The 25,903-nt window shown below is 31.4% G+C and overlaps 2 protein-coding genes across 2 annotated transcripts in view; both read right to left on the bottom strand.

The window, feature by feature from the left end:
- LOC134720572 (sodium/hydrogen exchanger 2-like) overlaps positions 1-2,296 on the bottom strand; it is a 33,160-nt gene extending 30,864 nt beyond the window's left edge. The window contains exon 1 of the mRNA XM_063582897.1: positions 1,893-2,296. Coding sequence (XP_063438967.1) covers positions 1,893-2,100 — 208 coding nt within the window. The 5' untranslated portion in view covers positions 2,101-2,296. The remainder of the gene's footprint in view (positions 1-1,892) is intronic.
- Positions 2,297-4,782: 2,486 nt separating this feature from the next.
- Positions 4,783-23,739, bottom strand: LOC134722257 (CBY1-interacting BAR domain-containing protein 1-like). The gene is made up of 10 exons (XM_063585865.1): positions 23,626-23,739; positions 21,723-21,755; positions 18,782-18,897; positions 18,081-18,205; positions 17,735-17,803; positions 16,507-16,608; positions 14,218-14,325; positions 13,536-13,649; positions 12,010-12,207; positions 4,783-9,454 (listed from the first exon to the last, which is right to left on the bottom strand). The coding sequence occupies exons 1-10, from the start codon at positions 23,655-23,657 to the stop codon at positions 9,359-9,361; spliced, it is 993 nt and encodes a 330-aa protein (XP_063441935.1). The 5' UTR covers positions 23,658-23,739; the 3' UTR covers positions 4,783-9,358.
- Positions 23,740-25,903: the final 2,164 nt, after the last annotated feature.

The raw sequence follows: 25,903 nt of genomic DNA, 5'->3' as shown, positions 1-25,903 counted from the left end.
TCAAATTATAAAACTCAACTTGAAATGTCTACCGTCTACAGTTTTAGTATGACAGGAAATATTAAGACCAAAATATATTTTCAGTTAGCACCTCTGTCCATAGGTAAAACATTTTATATTAACTCAGACACCGACTGATGGCGGTATGTTGTAAACTCAATAAACAATGAAACAAAGGTACATGTATGTGGTAAATTCAATAAACAATGAAACAAAGGTACATGTATGGGTTTTTCTCATTGCTGAAGGCCATGCAGTTGCCTTTTATTGCTTAAATGTACATGCACATCATTTGGACTTTGGTGGATAATTGTTTCATTGGCAATGGCCATAATACCACGTCACCTTATTTTTTTTACAGATAAATGAATCTCAATAATACAAGTACTTGTATACATTTGTATATATATCTATAATAAATATATTGTAACCTTGAGATTGGATTTTACAATCCCTTCAGATCACATCTGTCACACTAAGAAAGAGTAAATGGTTCTTTGTACTTCACAGTCTTGCCATCTCTTTAATACAAGTATCAATCATACATTTAACTTGAAATCAAATGTTATACTGGGCATGCTGGGGGGAAAGAAGGGCAAAACAAATATGTTGGCATGGTTTGTGTTAAAAAAACAACATGATGAACCTCCAATTGCTTGAATACTTCCAACCAGAATTCCAGTAAATTGCTTCATTTGATTTTCCTACAATATGAAGCTGATGCCTAGCTAACCTACACATGTGTATGGTTCTAATATTTCTAGTCTTTTGTCTCCAATTATGAAAAGGTTTTAACATGGTAGTATTTCTCCAATAGTATACATAGTATACAAGTAAATTTAGTACTTCAGAAACAATTGTGAACCAGTAATGAATTGGTTTAGCCGAGGGTTTAGGAAGCAATTACTGTAATATAAAAAAGAAGATGTGGTATGATTGCCAATGAGACAACTATCCACAAAAGACCAAAATGACACAATCATTAACAATTACCGTACGGCCTTCAACAATGAGCAAACCCATACCGCATATAGTAAGCTATAAAAGGCCCTGAATGTAAATTCAGAAATTATTGTGATGTTTTTATTGTTGCGAAAATTGCAACAGAGTTGTAAATGGTTACGCAATAACTTAAACTTGCATTTTAAAAGATTTTATAAGAATTAAGCAGGATTTTTCTAAAATCGTAAAATGACAAAATCGCAATAATAAATGAACGCAATAATTTCTAATTCACAGTTTATGAATATTTTCTGTTAAATATGTCAGGTACATGTAAACATTAGAGATGCATGTACATGTATTTTGAGAAGGTGATGAAGAAGAGATAAACAAAATCTTTACCAATTTTTACATTTCTATTAAATTATTAATTTAACATTGATGTTAATAACTGTCAACATGGTCAAAAACTAAACATTGTGTCTAAAAAAAAAGAAATGTCTACAATCTCTATTGTACACTTTCCAATAAATAGTGAATTGAATTTAATTGACAAAAGGCAATTGATTTATAAAGTTATTTTACGTACATGTATAAACAGCAAAAAAGGAAGAAGATGCAGAAATGATTGAACAAAGGATCAACCCTTGTTGTGGAGGGGTGTCATGATCACTTTCCCTATTTTAATACATGTACATTTGTCTCTCTTTGTTTATATTAGAGTGCAGTGTTCATGGGATGATAGCTGAATAATGGCTAATTTAGGCTTCCAACTCAAAAGTCCACTTAATTTCATTTTGGGGTTCAAAACCCAGAGTCCATCTATGAACTTAAAACTTAAAAAAAGGAAAATGGGTACAGAATTCTAAAAGGGATAAGTTTACAATCTGATATATATGCCAAAGACTTTGGGATCAATAACTGGGGGAGTGGTTAGTAACGTGGCTTACCTATTTTGGCTAAAGCAACAATTAATATCCACAAACATATCACATATGGTAGCTCTACTCTTTCAAAATCAAATGAAAAAATCTGATATCTTTCTGTTTCGTTGTGAGATTCCTCGTGTGCTTCGGCTGATCCTACTTGAGCCCATGACAGCAGTATGAGGAACAAAGCGTGGATTATGTGTTTTTGGAAACAATATTTTGTCGCCATTTCTCAATGTATTTGTGTGAAAAGCTAAAAGATTTAAAGTTCTATGTTCAATCTTCAAATGGTACATGTCGAATCCATTAGGTCCAGTATAGTTTGTTGATTATTTCGTGAATGAAATGTGTTCATTCTTTGTGTCTGTGAAGCCGATAACGATGACCCAACAAAGGTCATTGGCTGACGTCAAACACATTCGGAAGCATTAATGTGGGACTTCTCTTCCTTGTTCTTAGCGCCTACGGCACTTTCACTTTCGTTTTGATTTTAACTTGATTCACTTTTTAGAACGTATAAAAGAAAATGTTTATTTACATGTTATCAAAAACATACGTATTAACCTTTTTATTTAAAGATTGATCAACAACACGGAAAACTTAACAACCTTGACACTAGACTTTGAAAAAAAGTAAATTGCATATAAATCTGTATTGGAATTTACACCAATAAAATTATTTGATTTGCTATGATTGATTTTATAAATCCTTGATAAAAATCAATCTTACTGTTATAAATAAAATCTTGATAAAATTTGGAGAATATTTATATTTGCCAATCAGACAACTATTCATTAGAGACCAGATGATGAGGAACTAAAGACCAGCAGGAGGACTTCACAACACATCATGCTATAAAATGCTCCAGCATAACAAAAGTGACAAAATTCAAAAGAAAAATCTAAAAAGCTGGAGCCATTTTTAAAACATATTAAATGCAATACAAATTTTGACAGAAAGCAACCAATAACAAGCACTGATTTAAAGGCTCCTTACTTGACACAGACACATGACACATGTTTAAGAGAGTCCAACCAACTAGCTTCAGAAGTAAAACACAACATAAGAACAAACTTAAAACATCATCAAATCAACAGGAAGCACAAAAGGACAACAAAAAAACATGCAGAACTGATCTTAGTGTACTTACATTTGCTGACAGCTATTTAAAAGCAAATTTCAACTACTTTATAAACCATTATTTTCTAGACTTTGCTAAAAAAAAATGTTACATTTTACCTTCTAGTCATTAAAGATGAAAAAAAGGAGAAGTCAAACAGGTTGTTCTGGATAACCGGATTTGTAATAACATAAGAAACATGATGGGTGCCAAATGTGGAGCAGGATCTGCTTATCCTTCCAGAGCACCTGAGATCACCACCAGTTTTTGGTGGGGTTCCTGTTGCTAAGTCTTTAGTTTTCTAAGTTGGGTCTTCTGTACTATTATTTGTCTGGTTGTCTTTTGATTTTTTAGCCATGGCGTTGTCAATTTATTTTCAATCTATGAGTTTGACTGTCCCTCTGGTATCTTTCGTCCCTCTTTTATTCCAATCTGGGAATCAATTTCTGTAATACATATATCATTTTAAAAAAAAAAAAAAATTAAAGAATGTTATTTTGCCAGAGAGAATTAAATGGAAATCATTATTTTACCTCACAGCATTCAACTTTTTGAATTTTGAAAATTGAAATGTCCATAGACCAGTTCATGTCCTATGATAGACATTTCAAGAGGAAAAATACATTGGAACAATACTAATTTTAAAGTATTCTTAGTAAATCAATGCTAAAATTTGCAAGATTTTGTTCAATGGTAATAATCTTATATAAATAAAAGAAGAATGTGTTTGAGGACACAAACGCCTGTGCTTAAGATTTGTTTTTCCTTGTTAAAAAGGGAAATTACTTCTAAAAACAATTATTCAAGTTCAAACACTAAATGCAAATTTTGGTTCTGAGCAGTGCGTATGTAATAACAATCTCTAACACCTTACCTTGTTTGTGGCGTTATGCAGAGTCACCACCAATCATTAGACTTTAACACGAAGGAAGCAACCACTCTTTACAATTCAAGAGCACTATGTCTACCTGTTCTTTTTAGTAGGATCTTTTTTTCTAAAACTTTAGTTTTAAATGTATTTTATCTGTTGCTTGTCTTTTCATACTTTATTGCCTTCAGTATTGTCTGAACTTTCACTTATAATTTTTTCTGCCCCTTTGACCTTTTTGATAAACTGTATTCATGACCTTCATGAAATGGCTGAGGTTCAGGGTCATAACTCATTCTATGGTTCCATGCAACAATTGTTCAGACCATTATAAAAGATTAAAGTAAAATACCACCTACATTTATGTAATGAAATGACGATTATAACTTTAGGATGAGAAACTGGTTCAAGGTCATTGGTAATAATTATCAAAATTGGAATCCAAGCAAGCAACATAGAATTATAATCAGGACACAACATGGACGGATGGGTCAGGCAACTATCCTGAATAGATGTTTTGCATGAATTTTCACAGTGGTGTTGGGATATCATAAAGAAACATGGACTTTTCTTACACCCTTGCAAACAATATTTGGAAAAATACAAATGTAAATTTATGTAACCTTGACCTTGACCTACCAATTACTTCAGACAGAATTATATGAAAACAAGAATGTGTCTTAAGTACACGGATGCCCCATGAAAATTATGAAATTGGGGTCAGAACCTAAAAGATCATATCATATAGAAATTGAAAAAAGTTTCAGGTTGGTTGGACATCAACTTCATCAAAAACAACCTCGACCAAAAACTTTAACCTGAAGCGGGACAGACGAACGAATGAACGGACGGACGAATGGACGCACAGACCAGAAAACATAATGCCCCTTTACTATCGTAGGTGGGGAATAAAAAAGAACACATTCTAGACTAGACATTACTTTATTCTATTTTGTCCTTTGATTTGCACTACTGTAAAAGCACCTGAGCTAATCATGCAGTTAGTCTTTGGTCAATAATATTACAACTAGTACATCAAGTATAACAATCTGATTGCTTTTTAAAGGGTTAGTACTCAATTCAATATTTAAAATTAGGGCTTTCATTTGTCTCAAAGCTTTCTAAAGTAACCATATTCAGAAAAAAATGAAATATTTAAATGTAATAAGAGATCATAAATTAATTCCCCCTTATCTTTTGTTTTGATAAACAAATACCAAACCCACATCTATTTTCTAATTTTCTAAATTTTCTTATAATATTGAACTTAGATGCTCATTTCTACACATAAGTTGATTTTTTTAATTCAAATTATCTCCCCTTTTTTTATTTCAAAAAATTATCAAATCTGGATATGGTTTTCACTATGAGGAATATTTGTGACTGCTAACATACTTGTTCAATATGCCCGCATGTATTATGTGCAACATGTAAAATATAAAATACAAACTGCTTACATATATATTTATAAAAGTGAAGGTATAAAATATTAAAAAGAAAAGCATTTAGTATTCTGTATAGTGAAGTATAATCAAATTAATCTGACAATTCTATAAATTATATAGTAAAAGCATAAGCAAAATAATTTTGAGTCTGTTGAATTAGAAAATAATTGGAAATTTGTAACTCAAGATATAAAAATTTCTTAGTTTTGGATAAATTTCACATTTAAAAGAAAATAAACCAACAGTCACTCTCATATAAAAGCAAATATATAAATTAGTATGGCTTAATCGTAAATTCTAATTATAGTATCCATAATATTCCATCTTGTACAGAAAGTCTTATATAATTTAAATGAATTGAAATTTTAATCTTTAATAATGCCCTATTTCAGAAGGTCCAAAAACATTAAAATTATCCAAAAACTCAAAATTAAGTGATGTGATGTGGCCTTAGCATTTTTAAATTCCCGTACAAGCTGTATAAAGCAAACTATCACAGAAGCTTCTAAACAGAGAAGTATGCTATACTTTGAGACAGGTTAGTCATATATAAATCACAGAGGAATATAATAATCACAGACTACGGTAAAACAAATCATAAAATATAAAATATTAATAAATAATATATTAACAAATTTTAAAAACAATATCACAATCTTAATGGACAAAATAAAATATTAAAAAAATTGAGGCAAGTTTCATCATGTAAAGTCAACCACCTGATATTTATTGTTGAACAGAAATATTAATGTCAATTAAAAATGACATGGGTTATACTTAATCCTTATTGGAAGTTTTACATGTACAGACAATACTCCAGGCCGCCAAAAAATACAATGTTTTATACAAGGATTATAAATTGTCTCTTCCTAAACTAGGCCAAAACAATGGCAAATACTATAGAAAAACCTTTTTATGTCGTAAGTTTTTAAAACTGAAAAAAAAGACAAAAGTAAGCTAGAATCTTATAACCATTAAAATAAACCCTGAACTTTTTACTTGAGATTCTATATATGCCCTGAATTGTTTGTTCCTTGTATTCAAAATGACAAGTTGTTTCATAGTTGTCATATTAAAATGATTGATTGGTCAATAGAACTAGGACAGAAGAACTATTTTTTTAATTATTACCTAACAATCTTTTCAAAAAAGAAATAGAAAAAGTAAAAAAAAACCTAGAAAACCTTGTTTGGATTTTTAGCCATCAACAATAATTTTTAAAAGTTCTTACAACAATTGAGATGAAAACAAAAATAAAAACAACAACATTTTAATTTGACATTTCTTATTCCTCTTATTCCATATATAATTAGCCTGGAAGTTAGGTATGGACATCTCCTTAACATATAATTTACATAATTAATGACAATTATCATAAGTCATTTACAGTGCATACATTTATATGTTGTTTATCCAAATAATTGTAATAAATACCATAAATATTTACAACTTAATATATTCATATTTAATATAAACAATGTTTTGATTGGTTACGAATACCAAATTAATTACCTTCTAAAGTACTTGTGACATTATCTTTTGACATTTTATATGTTCTATTATTCTTTTTACGATCAGACATTAATAACAAAACAACAGTCAAAATTATTTATATGATATCTAATCTAGCCATGGATGGTGTTGAGCTGGCAATTATCAACTAATTCTTGGACTAATATATCTATTGGTCCCAGTAAAAACTAACAATTTGCTTATTTCATCACTTTTAACATTTTTGGCAATCTTGTGTGTATTAAATTTTACTTGTCTTTTAAATCACTATGGAATTTAATCAATGGATTATGTTGTGCTTGAGTAGAATAATTTTATAAAACTTGCATAATGATATACTTTTTTGTATTATTTAAAATTTTTACAAAACATTTAAAAACACTATAGTTTTTTCTGAGATGTTACTGAAATATTGTTGTCCAAAGTATAAACAGCAGAAAATATCAATGTAAAAATATTTTCATTTTGTTGTACATAGAAAAACATTCCTAACAAACATTCATTCTCTTATAAATTTTTACATGTGGTCATATCAAGAAAAATTATATCACATCATCAGCACATGTTTATAAACAATCATTTCTTACCTTATATTTTTTTCTATTAGTATTATATATATCAATATGACCTTTTAAATTCTGTAAATATACAAACTATGTCATGATTTTGAAAATGTCAAGCACTATAAAAGGTGAGTTGAAAATAGACGGAGTTAACTGAGACTAAAATAAGTTCTAGGTGATAATTAAAAATGTGAGGCTAAGCACGTTTTCAGTCATGGTAATGTTAGAAACAATGAACTAATGACCCCCACATAAAGTTCATGAGCAGAAAACTTTGAACAATATAAAATTACCTGAACAAAAACAGTGTTCTCCCAAGGGGCTTTTAGCATCATGGCAATGTGATGCTATAAACTTAAATGCGATGCTATCAAAATTGGTTTTATTATAGATTATGTTATAAATGTGATTCTATAATTTGTATAAACAAGATGGTGTTTCAATATCCCCTGTTTACCAAGATGCTAAATGAAGTATCTGGGGAGAACACTGAAAAAAATTATAATGAAATCATGACTTATTCTGTAATTTATAACAAAATAAACAAAACATGTTATTTTTCTGATTAACATCCCTGTCTGAATTTCATGTGTTAATGGATTGAGTAGTATTGTGCTTTTTATTTCTGTCTTTTTTATCACAAACACACACAAACTGTATGTAAAATCACTAACTGATACATATAAATGAGATTCATAATTCCATAGATGAGGAAGGGTAGAACTTTTATCAGGATTCTGGGATCGGGTGTTTTTAAGCTTGGGATGATGGATTGACCTCAGGATTTTGTGTTTTTATGTCCGGGTTTACGGAATATCATGCTTTTAAGCCTGGGATTTCAGAATCAAGACCCCTCCTATCCCCTCTCATAGATATTTGTCCATTTGATCAGAGATTTAAATTCTTTTTCAAAATGGAAATATATACAAAATGTATCAAAATGTTTTCTCCTATAGGATTCAAAATTCACATAATCATTCTGTAATTTCAAACAAAAAAACAAATGTCACTTAATATATATCTGTGTAAAAATCCTATAAAACAATGAAACGAAAACCCTTCAAGTTAACAATAACAAAATTTTCAATCTGCATAAACAAAAAATTGGTTCATGATAGATACAGGTGTGTTTCTTCTTTCTATTGTGATTTTCATAGAAATAAACCAGAGATAAACTGTCATGGAAATCTTACACTTGTGTTTCTCATCCATCTGCAGAGAATACACATCTACCAAAATTTACTATCACAATATCAGTGACCATAACCGAAACAAACATTTCTATTTATAATTTGCCATCTTGCTTTTTTAGACCCAAGAATTGTGAAAACATTTACAATGTATCTACCATATCAAATACCATTACTTTCAACAAAATTTGTGATTTAGAGAATTTTCAATTTCAGAATACTTTTTCACACAGTGAAAATATATGATCCCTTTTCCAGCTATGGATGAAAAAAAATTCTTGCAGGTACGAAAATGCAATTTAGCTCTCTCCAAAAAGAACTCCTATGGTATGAGATAGTCTGTTCCCAACTTTAGGACTACAAAAAAAAAATGATACATTTTTCTTCAAAATAATACCAAAACTGCAATCAATTCATCCTTGAAAAACTAAACCATGTTTTAAACACCCTAATGTTATAAATGATTTTTCACAATTACAAGCAACACATGGATCATGCTTCAGTATCCATATTTTATTTGTGCTGAATCAGCTTAAAATTTTGTAATTTCAAGACTTAGTTCCTAGTTTTGAAATTCCTTATTCAGTAGTCAAAACTAAATTAAGTAGGTGGACACCATTTTATCTCCAAATTAAACTTGCTAAATGCATGATATATTCACAACATCAATAGTTATTTCTGTGGTATGATTAAACATGCATTTAAATTAACTGTGACTGGTATCCTAACTGATTCCATCCTTGTGTCATCTATACTGCTACTACTGTATAAGTTAAAATGTTTTTAAAATCATCTCATCCCTGTCCTCCTCGGTACACTGTAATCGTCATCGTCATCATCATCATATAACTCATCGTCATCATCATCCTCACCGTACATCATAGACTAGAATTACATAATGTTAAAAATATCATATTTAAACTCAAATCGTGTAAGATTTTTCACAAAGTAAGCCAATTTATATGCTCAAAACTAGATATTTAAAACATCTAGTGCCCTTTTTGTTAAAGAAACATAAGCAGTCTAGTTCTTTCAGTCAAGTTTTAGGGTTAGTACTTGGAATAGTGGTATAAAGAGTTGAAAAATCAAAGGTTTTAATGATTGAGATTGTAAATTCACCAATTTGAATTTTCAGTTTCCACATCTGATTATCAACACTCTTGAAAATGAATTGATACAAAAGTATTTCATTTTATGATGGTTGCAAATTGAGTTTTTTTGCAAAGTGATATAAATATACACAAAAGCCCCGACATAATTAACATCCCACAGCAACAAAATGATGTTCATTATGAGCCAAATATTTCAAGACTGTAGCAAAAAGTTTAAGGAACCACTCAATTCTCTTTCTTAACTTCACAAACAAATAACTTTCTTCTTTATCAGAAACAGATATTTATAATTTCTTTTTTGTTTCTACAATTATAAACTTTCCGTATCTTACCGTGTTACTTTCTTTATCTTACCGTGTTACTTTTCCTAACTCTTTGGCATCTGATGCTGTTGCTGTTGATGTGTCTCCGTACGTGTTGTACGAGGATCCTGTCCCTAATGTGTCACTCCCTCCTGTGTATATCTTACCGTGTTACTTATCCTAACTCTTCGTGCATCTGATACTGATGCTGTAGCTGTTGATGTGTCTCCATACGTGTATGTGTACGAGGATCCTGTCCCTAATGTGTCACTCCCCCCTGTGTATATCTTACCGTGTTACTTATCCTAACTCTTCGTGCATCTGATGCTGATGCTGTTGCTGTTGACGTGTTTCCATACATGTGTACGAGGATCCTGTCCCTAATGTGTCATTCCCCCCTGTGTATAACTTACCGTGTTACTTATCCTAACTCTTCTTGCATCTGATGCTGTTGCTGTTGATGTGTCTCCGTACGTGTATGTGTACGAGGATCCTGTCCCTAATGTGTCACTCCCCCCTGTGTATAACTTACCGTGTTACTTATCCTAACTCTTCATGCATCTGATGCTGATGCTGTTGCTGTTGACATTTCTCCATATGTGTATGTGTACGAGGATCCTGTCCCTAATGTGTCACTCCCCCCTGTGTATAACTTACCGTGTTACTTATCCTAACTCTTCGTGCATCTGATGCTGATGCTGTTGATGTGTCTCCGTACGTGTATGTGTAAGAGGATCCTGTCCCTAATGTGTCACTCCCCCCTGTGTATAACTTACCGTGTTACTTATCCTAACCCTTCGTGCATCTGATGCTGATGCTGTTGCTGTTGACGTGTCTCCATACGTGTATGTGTAAGAGGATCCTGTCCCTAATGTGTCACTCCCCCCTGTGTATAACTTACCGTGTTACTTATCCTAACTCTTCGTGCATCTGATGCTGATGCTGTAGCTGTTGATGTGTCTCCGTATGTGTATGTGTATGAGGATCCTGTCCCTAATGTGTCACTCCCCCCTGTGTATAACTTACCGTGTTACTTATCCTAACTCTTCGTGCATCTGATGCTGATGCTGTAGCTGTTGATGTGTCTCCGTACGTGTATGTGTAAGAGGATCCTGTCCCTAATGTGTCACTCCCCCCTGTGTATAACTTACCGTGTTACTTATCCTAACTCTTCATGCATCTGATGCTGATGCTGTTGCTGTTGACATTTCTCCATATGTGTATGTGTAAGAGGATCCTGTCCCTAATGTGTCACTCCCCCCTGTGTATAACTTACCGTGTTACTTATCCTAACTCTTCGTGCATCTGATGCTGATGCTGTAGCTGTTGATGTGTCTCCGTACGTGTATGTGTATGAGGATCCTGTCCCTAATGTGTCACTCCCCCCTGTGTATAACTTACCGTGTTACTTATCCTAACTCTTTGTGCATCTGATGCTGATGCTGTAGCTGTTGATGTGTCTCCGTATGTGTATGTGTATGAGGATCCTGTCCCTAATGTGTCACTCCCCCCTGTGTATAACTTACCGTGTTACTTATCCTAACTCTTCGTGCATCTGATGCTGATGCTGTAGCTGTTGATGTGTCTCCGTACGTGTATGTGTAAGAGGATCCTGTCCCTAATGTGTCACTCCCCCCTGTGTATAACTTACCGTGTTACTTATCCTAACTCTTCATGCATCTGATGCTGATGCTGTTGCTGTTGACATTTCTCCATATGTGTATGTGTACGAGGATCCTGTCCCTAATGTGTCACTCCCCCCTGTGTATAACTTACCGTGTTACTTATCCTAACTCTTCGTGCATCTGATGCTGATGCTGTAGCTGTTGATGTGTCTCCGTACGTGTATGTGTATGAGGATCCTGTCCCTAATGTGTCACTCCCCCCTGTGTATAACTTACCGTGTTACTTATCCTAACTCTTCGTGCATCTGATGCTGATGCTGTAGCTGTTGATGTGTCTCCGTACGTGTATGTGTAAGAGGATCCTGTCCCTAATGTGTCACTCCCCCCTGTGTATAACTTACCGTGTTACTTATCCTAACTCTTCGTGCATCTGATGCTGATGCTGTCGCTGTTGATGTGTCTCCATAGGTGTATGTGTAAGAGGATCCTGTCCCTAATGTGTCACTCCCCCCTGTACTAGAACCTCCTGTGAATCCTCCTAAAGTCTGACCAAAGTCTGCATGCATTCCTTTGGATGATTGTAATTTTCGCTTGAATTCCTGCAAAACAAGTTATAACCTATTGACACAGAGATATGTCTTGCCTGTATGTAATTTTAATGTTTAAATGAAAATGCTGATATCAAAATGGCAATACTTTAGGAAGCAAAACATCCTAAGTCAATGAACGATGAATGAAAGTTCATGGCCATCTAAGGTCATGGATCAATGACGCAATAATCTCCATCGATAGAAGATGTGCCAATGCTGATCATGTAACATTTACACATCAGAATCATTGACTTACCTAAGTCTGCCTTTTCGAAAAACTAAGGATTTTCTTATCCCAGGCATAGATTACCTTAGCTGTATTTGGCACAACTTTTTGGAATTTTGGATCCTCAATGCTCTTCAACTTTGTACTTGTTTGGCTTTATAAATATTTTGATTTGAGCGTCACCGATGAGTCTTATGTAGACGAAACACGCATCTGGCGTACTAAATTATAATCCTTGTACCTTTGATAACTATAAAATGATTTTGTTGAGGCGAGACAAAAATAAAACAATGATCCAATCTACTCTGACATCCAAAGTCAATCAGTCTTCAAAGTTTTCAACTTTTTAAAGGAATATCTTATTTAATTCAAATTTACACTTAAAGACTATCAACTATAAGCATCTGTAAAAATTTCATTGGAAAATATTAACACTTCTTTCAACTTTTCAAGGGGAACTTTGAAAAAAACAACAGAATATATTGAAAATTGGTATACCTAAGTATAATAGTTATTCATAAAGATCTACCTGGTACTATTTTTTAATGCATAGGTTTTGTTCTAAAACAGTTAACCATTTCACTAATGATAGGGTGATTCTATCAAACTTTTCATATAGACAAAAATTATGAATCGGGGAAAATAATGAATTAACATGTTCTTTTGGGTTTTTGGGGGTTTTTTTTGTCCTTGGATTTTTGTATCATAAGCATATACCTACTATCAGCTTTATTCAGGAATAAAGTTATTTTAGAATTTGGTTCCTAATTGATACTAGGAGCCAGCTAAAGTCTGACTTTGGTTGTCAGATTTTCATGATGTGTTGAAGACCCATTAGTGGCATTCAGCAGTGTTTTTGAACTCTGGTCGGGTAGTTGTCTCTTTGACAGGTTCCCCACTTATATTAGCTATTTTATCAGTGCAATGACTTTAAAACAGATATGGCTCCCCTTTAACGGCCCTAATCATAACCTTTTAACAAAATATTGATGTCAACGCACAATCACATGCCAAAGATGTTATGAGCTTTTAGAAATACCTGTAAATCTCTATCTTCAATACTATATCAGAGCAAAGACTATAAACCCAATGGTATGAGTTTAAAATTTACCTGTAAATCTCTATCTTCGTCTATCATCACAATATTTTCAAAACATCTGGCATAGTATTCTAAAGCTCTGGCATGAAATATCATTTCTATGTTGATAAAATCTGCTAGAGAATTCTGAAATAAAAATTGAAGACTTCTGAAGCTTTAATACATACGTTTTCTATGGACCAAATCAAAGTTGGTTTTAAGTTAAATGAAATGCTGAAGTCTGTCTGTAAATAAAGTCTTTACTAATCAGAACTTTCAAAACATAATGCAACATTTTTAGTTCTGGTTCAGTAAGTAAATTATGAGACTCATCGGGCAAAAAAAGGCTACATTGAAACCATAGGCAGCTGTGTCATTATCTCATTAAGGAAAATAGAAAAACGATTTTTAAAGATCTACTCTGAGCCCATATTTTTTAGAAGTTCTAAAATAATTTAATTTTTTTTAGAAATTCTAGAAAACTTAATTTTGTTATATCCGTGGCTTTCCTGGCTTGTTAGTTGTTTACTGTAAATTCAGAAATAATTGGTTTATTAATTATTGCAATTTTTCAAGAATGGACAAAAATGCAAGTTAAATTATCACGATTTAAAAAAAATGCCTTCAGATCTTTTCATCGTAATACCCTTCCAGTTGCATTATTCACAATACTAAAACCTTGCAATAATTTCTGAATTAACAGTATATTATTTACCTTTAAATCACCCAGTCTTTGTTTCTCAAATACCACCATTTGTTCTTCTAGAGCTTTCCCTCCCATTTCAGAATCAGTATTGGCTTTCTTTACTTCTGTTTCTGCCTGTTATATAACAACATTGTCATTTAAAACTTCACATACTGTAAACCAACTAATTTTTGTGAGTGTTTATTTTCGTGTATAGAATAATAACGAGAATCTAAATCATTGCAAGTATGTAAAACTTTCATCTTTCCTTTTTAAGGAGGATCTAGTCCAAATAATTATGACGTCTTGAAGGCTATTATAATTTTTTTCTTTGACGCTTCGAAGTAAGGCGTCACATAAAAAAATTATAATAGCCTTTCAAGACGTCATAATTATTTGGACTAAGGAGGAAAATTCTATGACAATTGGTGCAAAACTGTATATAAAAAGCCCAAATATTGCTTCAAAGAATGAGAAAAAAATATTTGGCCTTAAAATTTTGACAGGAAATTGGTGAAATTGGGTAAAATGTTATTTTGAGTCTTTCCCAGATACAAATAATAACGATAAAAATTTATTAGGGACAAAAGTAAAATAATTTAGCATTTTTAACCAAACAAAATATTTAAAAAATCAATGGTGAATTTACGACACAAACTTTTCATATGCATGGTAATTCATGCGTGAAATTATGTGCAGTCGAATAGTCCCCATCCACCTTAAACTAAAGTAAGTAAATTTTAAAATGGTGAAGTCAAATCATTGTTAGATGGAAAGGGCTGAGCAAAACATATAGAATCTGTAAAAATAAGTTGATTCAACAATGTGTTCTTTCATTTCTTGCAATTTCCTGCATATTTATTGAAAACAAAAAATTTGGAAGAAAAAAACCCTTTTTCCAACATTTTTTTTTAGTTCAAATCCTTCCAAAATTTTCTAACTCAGAAAAAAATCAAATCATCTGCTTCAATAAAAAGCAATTATCATTGATTTCACTACATAAATCGACATTCATTATGTACGATTTTGTTAAAATAAAGCACACTTTAATAACTACAACATTAGAGAATTGTTTTTTTTTAAGTTATAAACATTTATTAAAAACAGTGACAAGAAACTACATGATTAAATGGCTGATTTTTCAATTAATAATTTTCAATGACTAAAGAGAAGGAAGAGACCCAAAAAAGCATGCATACTTCTATTAAATATAAAAAATATGAAAAAACTGCAGGTCAAATATTGCTTCCACTTCTCCTGTAAATGCCCAGAAATTAAGCTGTCTTACAGGACAAAAGGGACACAACTCTTTATCAAATTAATGTTTTTGTGCAACACCACAATAAAGCATGTCAGACATTAATCAATGGCATCTCTGTGGTATCTGTGCTGTAATTCTTCAATTGTTTCTTCAATCACTTACCCTTTGCTGTGGTAAAGTTAAGGAAAAATATTTTAAATAATGTGTAGCTGCAAAAAATAGTCAAATGGAATCCAATTTTTGTTTCACTTCATTCAAATGATCATAAAACATATATTTGTGTTACAGTGTATTTTCTCAAAAACATATATTCAGATTATTTTGTTACTTTTTCTCTATTTTTTGTTGCATTTTCATCTTTCTTGAGCGGTGTGAGAAAAATATTAGAATATAGCGAATGTCTGTTCTCAGCAACTGATTGGTTGAAATTTAATTATGTCATTATATTTTCTTCTATTTTTCTTAATTTCCTATTATGATGTACTGAATAAAAATGGACCATGCATGATGATGTCACATATAAAGAACACAACTTTCTAAAAAATCTTTGAAAAGGAACGGTAAAAATCATAAGAGAAACAGATTCCATCACTATATAATTTTTAACTATTTAAAAAAGCTCGGTTAGCCACCTGCTTTTAAAATATTAAAATTTAACCATCTCAAGTATATATCATATATAAGGAATATAGTCTGTTGCAGAGACTATATATTTACATCCTTTCAAAAGGAAACAAGAATTTTTTTTAGAGATTGTGTTCAACTGTTTCTTTGATGTGTTTCCAATATCGCATGTTAGTTGTTTTTTTCAACAAAAGAAACATTTTCCATATTAATAGTTCCAAAATGATTATTTTTTATCTTTTTATATAAAAAAAGAAGATGTATGATTGCCAACGAGACAACTCTCCACAAAAGACAAATGACACAAAATTTAATCAACAATCTGTCACTTTATGGCCTTCAACAATGAGCTAATCCCATATGACATTGTCAGCTGATATAGAAATTGTATCTTTAACAATTCTGTTTCTTGATAAATATGTATAAAAGGATACAATCTGATGCTGATCTCCCGGACTTTTAGTTCTGACTTTATCTAATTGTTGTAATGTCTTCTGTTCTTTCTTTATATTTCCTAATTCTGTGCTTATATCTTTCTGCAATGTAATAATTCTCAATTAATTATCTATAAGGCAATAACCAAACATGTTGAAATATTACTCAGTAAATAAGAAGACTGTTTTCCTCAATGACTAAATGATTATTGGCGGATCCAGGGGGTTCTGGGGGTTGGAACCCCCCTTTTTTTGGATGATCAATGCATTTGAATGGGAGCATATAGTTGGAACCCCCCCCCCCCCCCTTTTCCTCTTTTACTCTGGGTAGGACACCCCACCTTTACTCTGCGTTGGTAACACCCCTTTTTAAAATGGCTGGATCCACTCCTGATGATGCATACAGCAAGCACAAAACTTTTCAATTTCTAGGGGTCAAGTATGTTGCCTTATGGTAATTTTTTTCTTTTTTTAAGAGATGTTGCTGATGTGGTTACAGTGTTATGATTACATACAAAGCTAAACAATGGAGCGTGATCTGGGTGTGTTGACCCTTCTATCAAAAATTAAATTATCCTTTCTTGTGAAACTCGTCAGATATCCCAATTGACCCAACAAAAAGTTGTTGCAGTTTTAGTGTGATTTGTTACAATAGACTACTTTCGAGTTCATCCGGAAAAAACTCATCAATTATACGAGCCTTTATGACGTCATTTACCAGATAGAGGGGGATCGCCTGTATCCCTGCACTATTTACATTCATCAAGCCTTTAAGTGATCGTCATTGTGCAGGATAAACTAGAAATAATGTTTGTTCTGTAGGTACCTAATGACAATGCTGAATGTCAATTTTTAGAATTCAATTTGCCGAATAATTCGTGCAATATAAGAATTAAAGTTTTCCAACCACTCGCTCAATATTGGAATGGAAGTGACGACGCCCCTAAATGACGTTCACTAAAACCAGACTTTTTGAAGGAAATGCATCCAAATCGAAAGTTGTCTATTGTTTGTTTTTCTGTAGAAAAATTAGGTTTACTTTGAACATCAAATGTGGAACAGTCAAATTTATGTATTTATGTGCTTGCCTTATATGAAAATATACTGGTTGATAATTTAATGTATATAGCTTGTCAATTTAGAATCCTTTTTATTTGCGGATGTTTAACATCCTTAACAGTAACTTAAATATTCAGTCATATTTCATTCAAAAGGCTCTAAAACTTACTTTCTTTTTCTTACATATATCACCATAACCACTCATTGGATGAACCACTTTTGCTTCTAGTCTTTTAATCTAAAATTCATAGAGAAACAGAGGTTGTTATGGTGACAAAACTAAAATAATTCAGTGGAACTGAGATAAATTTCAGGTAAATTTTCCAAAATCCATATTACATTGTTTCTAGTTCTAGTTTATCATAAATAAATTTCACACAAATTTCAAAAAATTTCAAAAATTGAATATGAAAACAAACTGCCTATAATAGTAACAGATACCTCTGCTTCACGATAGTCCTATATTTTAATACATTGATATGATTACAAACTGCCTATAGTAGAATACCATATACCTCTGCCTCCCGATAGTCTTGTATAGCTGACATGTTTTGGGCACATAGACTGAGTCCTGCTTTCGTACAATGGCTGATATTTTCTGAATTAGCATATTCCTGTAACTGTTTGGCAAGAAGATCACCTGAAAAATAAACAATTCATATTAACTTAAAAAAAATATTTTTGACTTCATATAAAGTATATGTAATCAGTGCTAGTTATGAAGAACAGCAATAAATATTCCTCTATTTATTGAAAACTGACAATAACAAGAATGTGTCCATAGTTCACGGATACCCCATCCACACATCAGTTTGTATGTTCAGTGGACCGAGAAAATGGGGTAAAAACTCTAATTTGGCATTAAAATTAAAAAGATCAAATCATGGGGAACATTAGCACTAAATTTCAAGTTTATTTGACTTCAATTTCATCAAAAACTACCTCAACCAAAAACTTAAACCTGAGGTGGAACAGATGTACAAACAGACAAACGAACATAAAATGGGACATAAAAACATGGCTGCCAGAGTCAATCTTTCATTTTGATTTGATGGATAATTCTTATTTTAGCAATCTACTGTTTCTTTACCAATCTATGGTATAACAATTTTAAACAACAAACAGCATAATAATACAGTACAACTGTATCAGCAATTGTCCATTTTTTTTAAATTAATAAACTTAAAAAGGATGAAGAGTGATATAAACTGGTAACCTTTGTCTCTCTGTCTAGCAGCTTTACGTGTTATAGAACCAAGTGTTTCACACAGATTTCCATAGTTTTTCTCTACAAGAGCTACACGGCTTTGACAGAATTTGGCTTGGCTCTCACTGAAAATATAGTTTAATTTTAATTAACAACAGAAAAATACAATCTTTGTTCATATATTTAACATATGAAGCTATGCTATCTTAATATTTGAGTAATTTTACCAATTCAAATTTACTCCCTTGGAATAATGGGGCTTGATTAACTTCTGATTGGCTTTAGAGAATAAGGTTTTAGTAACGATTGCAAATAACAACTTACATTTGAAAAGTGTCCTATTATTGGACTTTAAGGCAAGATGATTTGTTAAATATAAGTTAACATGAAACCCTCCTATTCATTACTTTTCAATATGCAGTGATCCATATAAACTTCTAGGTAGAAAATAACTTTTGGACAATGATGTATTGTGGAATTTGTAAAAATATATATATGAAGAATTGACAAAAACATTTCTTTAGCTAGCAATTTTGTGCTAAAATCAAATGACATATATCAACTTATGATAAGTCACTCTCAAATTTAATCAAATATATATAAAAAAAATATATAATGTTACAAAAGAATATAAATAATGTACAACATAGGACAACATTTAACTGGTATAAAAATATATTATATATTCTGTGCAATCTATTTTTATATCTATGTGTATCTGTAGTACTTGGCCGATGGTAATTTCTACTCAAGTAGTTATAATAAGAGTATAATATTATAAACCCGAGACCAATAAAAAATATATGATAAAATATGACAAAAACAGAAAAAATATGATAAATTTATTGCTGTTACCTTAAACAAAATATATTACCTGTTGCTCATTATATAGTAATTTTGAGAAAGTCTTAACCTAACTTTGATCAATGAACCATACAAATGAGGTCAAGGTAAGATTAAACCTGCCAGCTGGCATGTACATCTAAAAATTAATCTATATATTAAAAATTGTACAGCTTATAGTAACTGAAAAAACTGACCTAAAAAATACTTAATGCTGAGCCATGAAAATGAGGTCAAGGTCAAGTGAAGCTTGCAATGACTACATTGTGTGTTACCTTATTAGTCTATATGTAGTTATCTCATTAACAAAAAAAGTTGAAAAAGAACATGATAAAAAGCAGTCAATTAACCACAAAAATGAGGTCAAGGACAGATGGACACTCCAAAAACATGTGCATTCAAGATCTGAAGTATCCAGCTACCGTAGTTGTCTTCCTTGTAAGATACAAAAGCTTTATACTGTATACAAATAGTTAGCACAGCTGCCACAGGATAAGCATCATAGACAGTATGTCTCACATTCTTTGGAGACGAGAGTAAAAACATAAAGAAAACTCTTTTGAAGTATAAAGAGTAATATGGGATCCTTTCAACAATGAAATAAATTTATACTGGATGTATGTAAGCATTTGTATACACTTAAAAGTAAGATAGCACAGTCTGATTACCAAAGCTTTCACATTATGTTTTTGAAGAAGCATGAGCAGTGATGCCTCAAGACATCCTTGGCATTGAAAAGGTTCAGAAGGAATGAAGTATTGAAGCTACAGAGAACAAGGTTGTTTGAATGCAGTCTGGTGCCATGAATTCATGCTTGAAACGTTCATAGTCAGATGGGTCCATCATAGAACCATAGTGTTCATAATCAGCTTTAATCTAGTTTTTTTTCTTATAAAATTCTTAATGATCAATATATATGTCTAGAATTTGTTTTTTTTTAAATATTTGTGTGGATGGTAAATGTAATAGCATGATGGTACATTTATAAGCGCATACATTATTTTATATCATATCTTTTACTTCTATGTAATATGCACAAAATTTCTGAAACATTTTAAACATAAAATAATATAGACATTTTTATGTAACATCCAAAGATATACAACATCACACAAATGATCACTTTAATTTGTGAATTTTAAAACAACCCTCCTGTCATGCCTGTACATGTACATTGTACATGACACATTGAACATTCTTCTTGTGACTTTACCCAGAGCAATTTCTGTATCAACACCAAATATATTTTAATCAGCACTTGATAAAATGAAGAAAAGAATTAATGGCTCGCAAGAAAACTGCTAAACATCCATAATGGCAGTTGTATATATAATTTGGCATATATTCTAATCTTAAAGTACATATATAATAATGAACATAGATATAGGAAGATGTGGTGTCAGTGCCAATGAGACAACTCTCCATCCAAATAACAATTTTAAAAAAAGTAAACCATTATAGGTCAATGTACGGCCTTCAACATGGAGCCTTGGCTCACACTGAACAACAAGATATAAAGGGCCCCAAACATGTTTATTAAATTACAAGATGATGTTACCACAACTTCAAAGTAATAAACCTTAACCCAATATTTTTCTTACCTGATACGGCAAAATTACAGGTTCCTACCAAGAATGCTTAATGCCCCTACTTAATCTTAGAGGGATATAAGTATTTGGACAGGACACAGGAATATGAGAATCAGTTCTCTCTGTGCGTACTGTAGTTATCATTTTTTTCCCAGATATACCCAGGTATTAATAAAACATAATATATATGAGTAATACACTTATTTCTAACTTTTTATCTGTTTAACACAAAATTAAGATTAGCTCTAATTGATATAGGAGAAAAAGTAGGTAAGGTACAAACAAACATGGGGGATTAAGTGTGTGGACAATATATACATGCGAGTCAATGGCTAGCTGAAAGATCATTACTTCATAAGCTATTTTCAAATGTAAATTTTTTGTCATGTCTATTTTTTTTGTGAGTGAAATTTTCAAAATGTGTATTATTTAATTAAAAATGTAAATTTGTTGAGGTAATGATCTTTCAGTTTGCCATGTTATTAAGCACCAACAACACCATATTGTGTCAAACTTACGATTCTTTAATAAATGTCGATGACAATGAACTGCTGTCAATGTAAATGAATTATGATAATGGAATGATATTTAATAATGTTGTACATGTACCTAAAACATCTTCAACCTTCTTGAATATTTTCTATTGTGGCTATTATGATTTATATAATCATTATCATCATGATCATTCTCATCCTGGTTTTTTAATTGGCAAGACTTTCCAATTTTAGGTGGTTTAGTCTTTTTTTTTTTTTTGTAAAGAATACATGTAGAACTGCAATCAATTTGAAAACGAATAAAATAAAATTTCATAAGCAGAGCAAAAGAACAATGGCCGGATTATGGGGATTAAACAATAAGGAATATGTCCATTGAGGAGTTACATTTGATAAAATGGTTAGTTTTAATACTTCTGCTGATCATTTTGACCTATTCTATTTCACATTAAAAATTGTTTTAGAATCTACTACCATGCATTGCTTATTTTTAATACAAATGTGTACATCATTTGTACATTGTCATGATTGTAAGTCTCAAATTTATTCATTAATCTTAAAAAAACAACACTAACACAATAACTTAATTAAAGATGGATTCAAAGCTAAGCGGTATTTTTAGGGGTCATACTTGTCCATATATTATGATTACTTCCATCAAATACATATATGTTAAATTGAATATACAAATTAGAGGATAAAACTATGATTACCAATTGCAATGAGAAAACTTTCCAATAAAAACCAATGGATAAGGATATACCCTGTAAGCGACTAAAAAGTAGTGTAGGCCTTATAAAATTGCAACACCCATACCATATAGTAAGCTATTAAATGCACCAGAAAGTTTTGCTTTCAACTGTTCATGCTCTTTCCAGTGCCTTTATTTAGTTGAATAAACATTCTTATTCTGAGTTGAATCATGCACTACAAATTTATTTCAGAATTGTCATATATACATGTACATGTGCCATACTCTTTGTATTTGGTGTATTCACTAATATTATAAAAAAATTATAAAAAAAAAAAAACCACCTGCATGTAATCCATACAAATGTGCAACAAACTACTTTCCCTAAATATATATATCTTTTTGTTTCTCTTTCAGAAGTTTTTGCATGTCTTATACTCATTGCTTAACATTTTGAAATATTTGCAAACTAAAAGTTGTAACAAAATGAAAATAAGACCCACTTTTTCTTATTTTATTTCTAATGGCAACATATGCATTAAGTAGTTTTGATATATATTCTAAATTCCTATATTTTTCTTGTATTTTTAAAGCACGGTTTTGTGTAGATTTAATTTTCATTTTCAATATCTGAATTTAATTCATGTATCAACTGCTGAAAGTGAAGTGATATTTTGATTATATGAAACCATTTGAACTGAAGCTCACATATTTCTTGATGCATTGAGTGGTAACTTTTCTCTGGAAAATATACATGATATACATAAAAATCCATAATATTCAAATCATAAAGATTTAAAAAAAAAAAAGAAAAAAAAAAAGATATTTTTTATAATATTGGGTTAATAGACAATTTTTCTGATTTTTAGCACCAGAGTATATCATTGGGTGTAAACACAGTCATTTTTTTTTTTTATTCCTAAGGGAGATAACTATTAAATGGCCATTCAAACACAAATAGTTCTTCAGTACAAAACAACTTCCTCTATTGTCTTATCATGATTCATCATGTTATTGTGTGGGATTTTCCATTTATAATTTCAACTTTATCATCAATTACATTAAATGTGTTATATTATACATGCATTTAGATAAAACACAATGTCAACTTAAGTTGATGTTTACACACTGCAAGTCTGTGCAAAACACGTCTATAAATCATTCAAAGCTCAGACGCAAATTCGGCAACAATAAACTAAATGAATTCGCCAAATATCTAATAAAATGTTTTCATACTTTCCCCTTGGCATACTTCCTCCTTGGCTCATCTTTTGACGATTTTTACCAGCATTCAAAAATAAAATTGTGGAATGTTGCTACTGCAAACAAATGGCGAAGACACAATTCTCCTCCTTCACAGGAGAGTGAAGAGTTACCTCCCCTCGTAAAATAAATGAGGGTCTGTAAGCGGAGTATATAATTCTTTATTCTACAACTATTTATTAGGCTATTTTTGAAATTTCTATATTCTTTAAAAAAAAATCCTGTATTCTATACATATGCAATTCATTATTAACTATTCCTTCTTTATGTACCCGTTAATATCTATTCTTTATATCTATGGGGGAAAAAGGGGGGGGGGGGGGCACTTTAATACTTAATTGATAGTGGTGCCGCTGGGTTCTATTACCCCGCTCTTTTCATATATTTCATATTTTAAAAATGTATACCTATTCATATATTGCGTAGGTAAAAATGTAACCTTTTCCCATATTGTCAGTTTGGTTTCATGTGTCTGTGTGATGTGTAAATTATGTACCAAAGGAATAGAAAAAGTGTCAAAAGAAAACAAAATGGTCGATGAGAACACAAAGAAAGATGACAGAAGAAGAAGTTATAGAAATTTATTCACCTGATCATATGTTTAAGAAAGTTTCCCCGAAGAAGGAAATTTAAGTATTTATAAAGAAATTTAAGAATTATTTGGTTGCTTGAACGGTTTTCCCATGGAACACTCAATAAAAGTGCTGCAGGCTTTTGGGTCATGCAGGTTATTATTTTTATCAAACTTTTATTATTTTGCATTAAAGAACTGGTCTCTGCCCTTTTACAGTTACAGAAACCATACTCATATTCTACTTTAATTTCTGCAAATCATTCAGTGCTCGGTATGTCGGTATGTAAGCTTATGTAGTATTTCATGTAACCCGCCGTGACTGAAAATTAATTTTCTTCTCTTATCTTATCTTACCTGAATCGGATTTGTGTGCGAGTGGTAGGAGATGATAGAGGTGTAAATCACAAATTCCAGCTAAACTCTAGACAATCCCAAAAGAGGCCAATCTTTGTTCATGATTAGGACTGGTGTTATAACATTTTACCTGTCCCTTTATCGTCGATTGTGACTTCCCTTAGTGAGACTAATTGTTTGCTGCCCCACTTGTAGTACCCGTTGTGATACTCATTAATTCTAAATGGTGTTTCATTTAAATCATGGCAATATCTCAGTGATTTTCGGTCCTTCATTGGGTTTCATCGGAACCATATAACATTGAGATATACCTACGTTAACTAGTGCTGACATAAACACGAACAGACATCAGAGATAAAAAATCTTACACAGAATACAAAAGACAACCAACCATTAATATATTACAAAAAGATATACAAGGATTTTATAGATAAATACTAAACCTGGTAATATAAAGAGATGGCAAACAAAAGTACAAAAGACAACCAAACATTAGATTAGAAAAAAATACAATGATTCAATAGTTAAATACCAAACATAGTTATATCTAGTTATAGAAAGAGATGGCAAAACTGCCAATGAAAAAGCTGAAATAACATGGATACAAACAAGTATAGGTCACATCCATCAAATATATCAGACAACCCCTCAAGTAAATGGATACACAAACTCGAGTTTTACAACTTTTAAAACCTCTCTCTCATAAGGAATACAGAGATCAAACTGAAAATCTATGTATTATAGCTATGTATTATAACTCTATGCAGTTAGACGGTCAACTTGTGTTGTGGATCTACAAATTTTAAACGATAGATCGAACTTGAATGGTTAGGATTTCCCCTCTAAATACAAATTATATGTGTACACACTAGTAGCACTCCATCATTATAATATACTGTACATTATACGTATTAAAAGACAATTGATTATATGAATTTCAGACGTCTTACTCTGGGAAAATTTTAAAGCATAACAAAACCGATATCATTGTAATTGTTCTCACGCTATAATCTTATACTACTTCTACTTCTACTTCTACCATATAGTGACCGCCTTCAACAAATTGAAGATTATGTCACAGGAGGAAACTTACAACAAGACATAGATTGAAAAAATGTACAAGTTTTTTTTTAAAATACGAAAAATTAAAAATATAAAATGTTTTGTATAATAAAGTAAGATGTTGTAATTAATTTTGATGCTTTGAGATTGAAGATTTGAAAGAGTCTACTGAAGTGCAATTTATAATGTTATCTGGTAGTTTGTTCCAGTCGGTAATAGTTCTTGGAAAATATGATTCTTTTCTGTACTGTGTTTTGCAGG

The sequence above is a fragment of the Mytilus trossulus genome, chromosome 6 (genome assembly GCF_036588685.1).
Source record: "Mytilus trossulus isolate FHL-02 chromosome 6, PNRI_Mtr1.1.1.hap1, whole genome shotgun sequence".
Taxonomy (NCBI): domain Eukaryota; kingdom Metazoa; phylum Mollusca; class Bivalvia; order Mytilida; family Mytilidae; genus Mytilus; species Mytilus trossulus.
Note: the sequence above shows the minus strand (reverse complement) of the source record. Positions and strands in the feature narration are given on the sequence as shown.

What these genes read in the sequence shown, in the direction of transcription:
- LOC134722257 (XM_063585865.1), bottom strand. Translation starts at nt 23,657, where the DNA reads ATGAGCCAAGGAGGAAGTATGCCAAGGGGAAA. An exon ending in AAGACTATCGGGAGGCAGAG is followed by an intron (nt 17,804 to 18,080) that starts GTATATGGTATT and finishes TATGAATTTTAG; the next exon opens with ATTAAAAGACTAGAAGCAAA. An exon ending in ACGAAGATAGAGATTTACAG is followed by an intron (nt 12,208 to 13,535) that starts GTAAATTTTAAA and finishes CTTGTTTTGCAG; the next exon opens with GAATTCAAGCGAAAATTACA.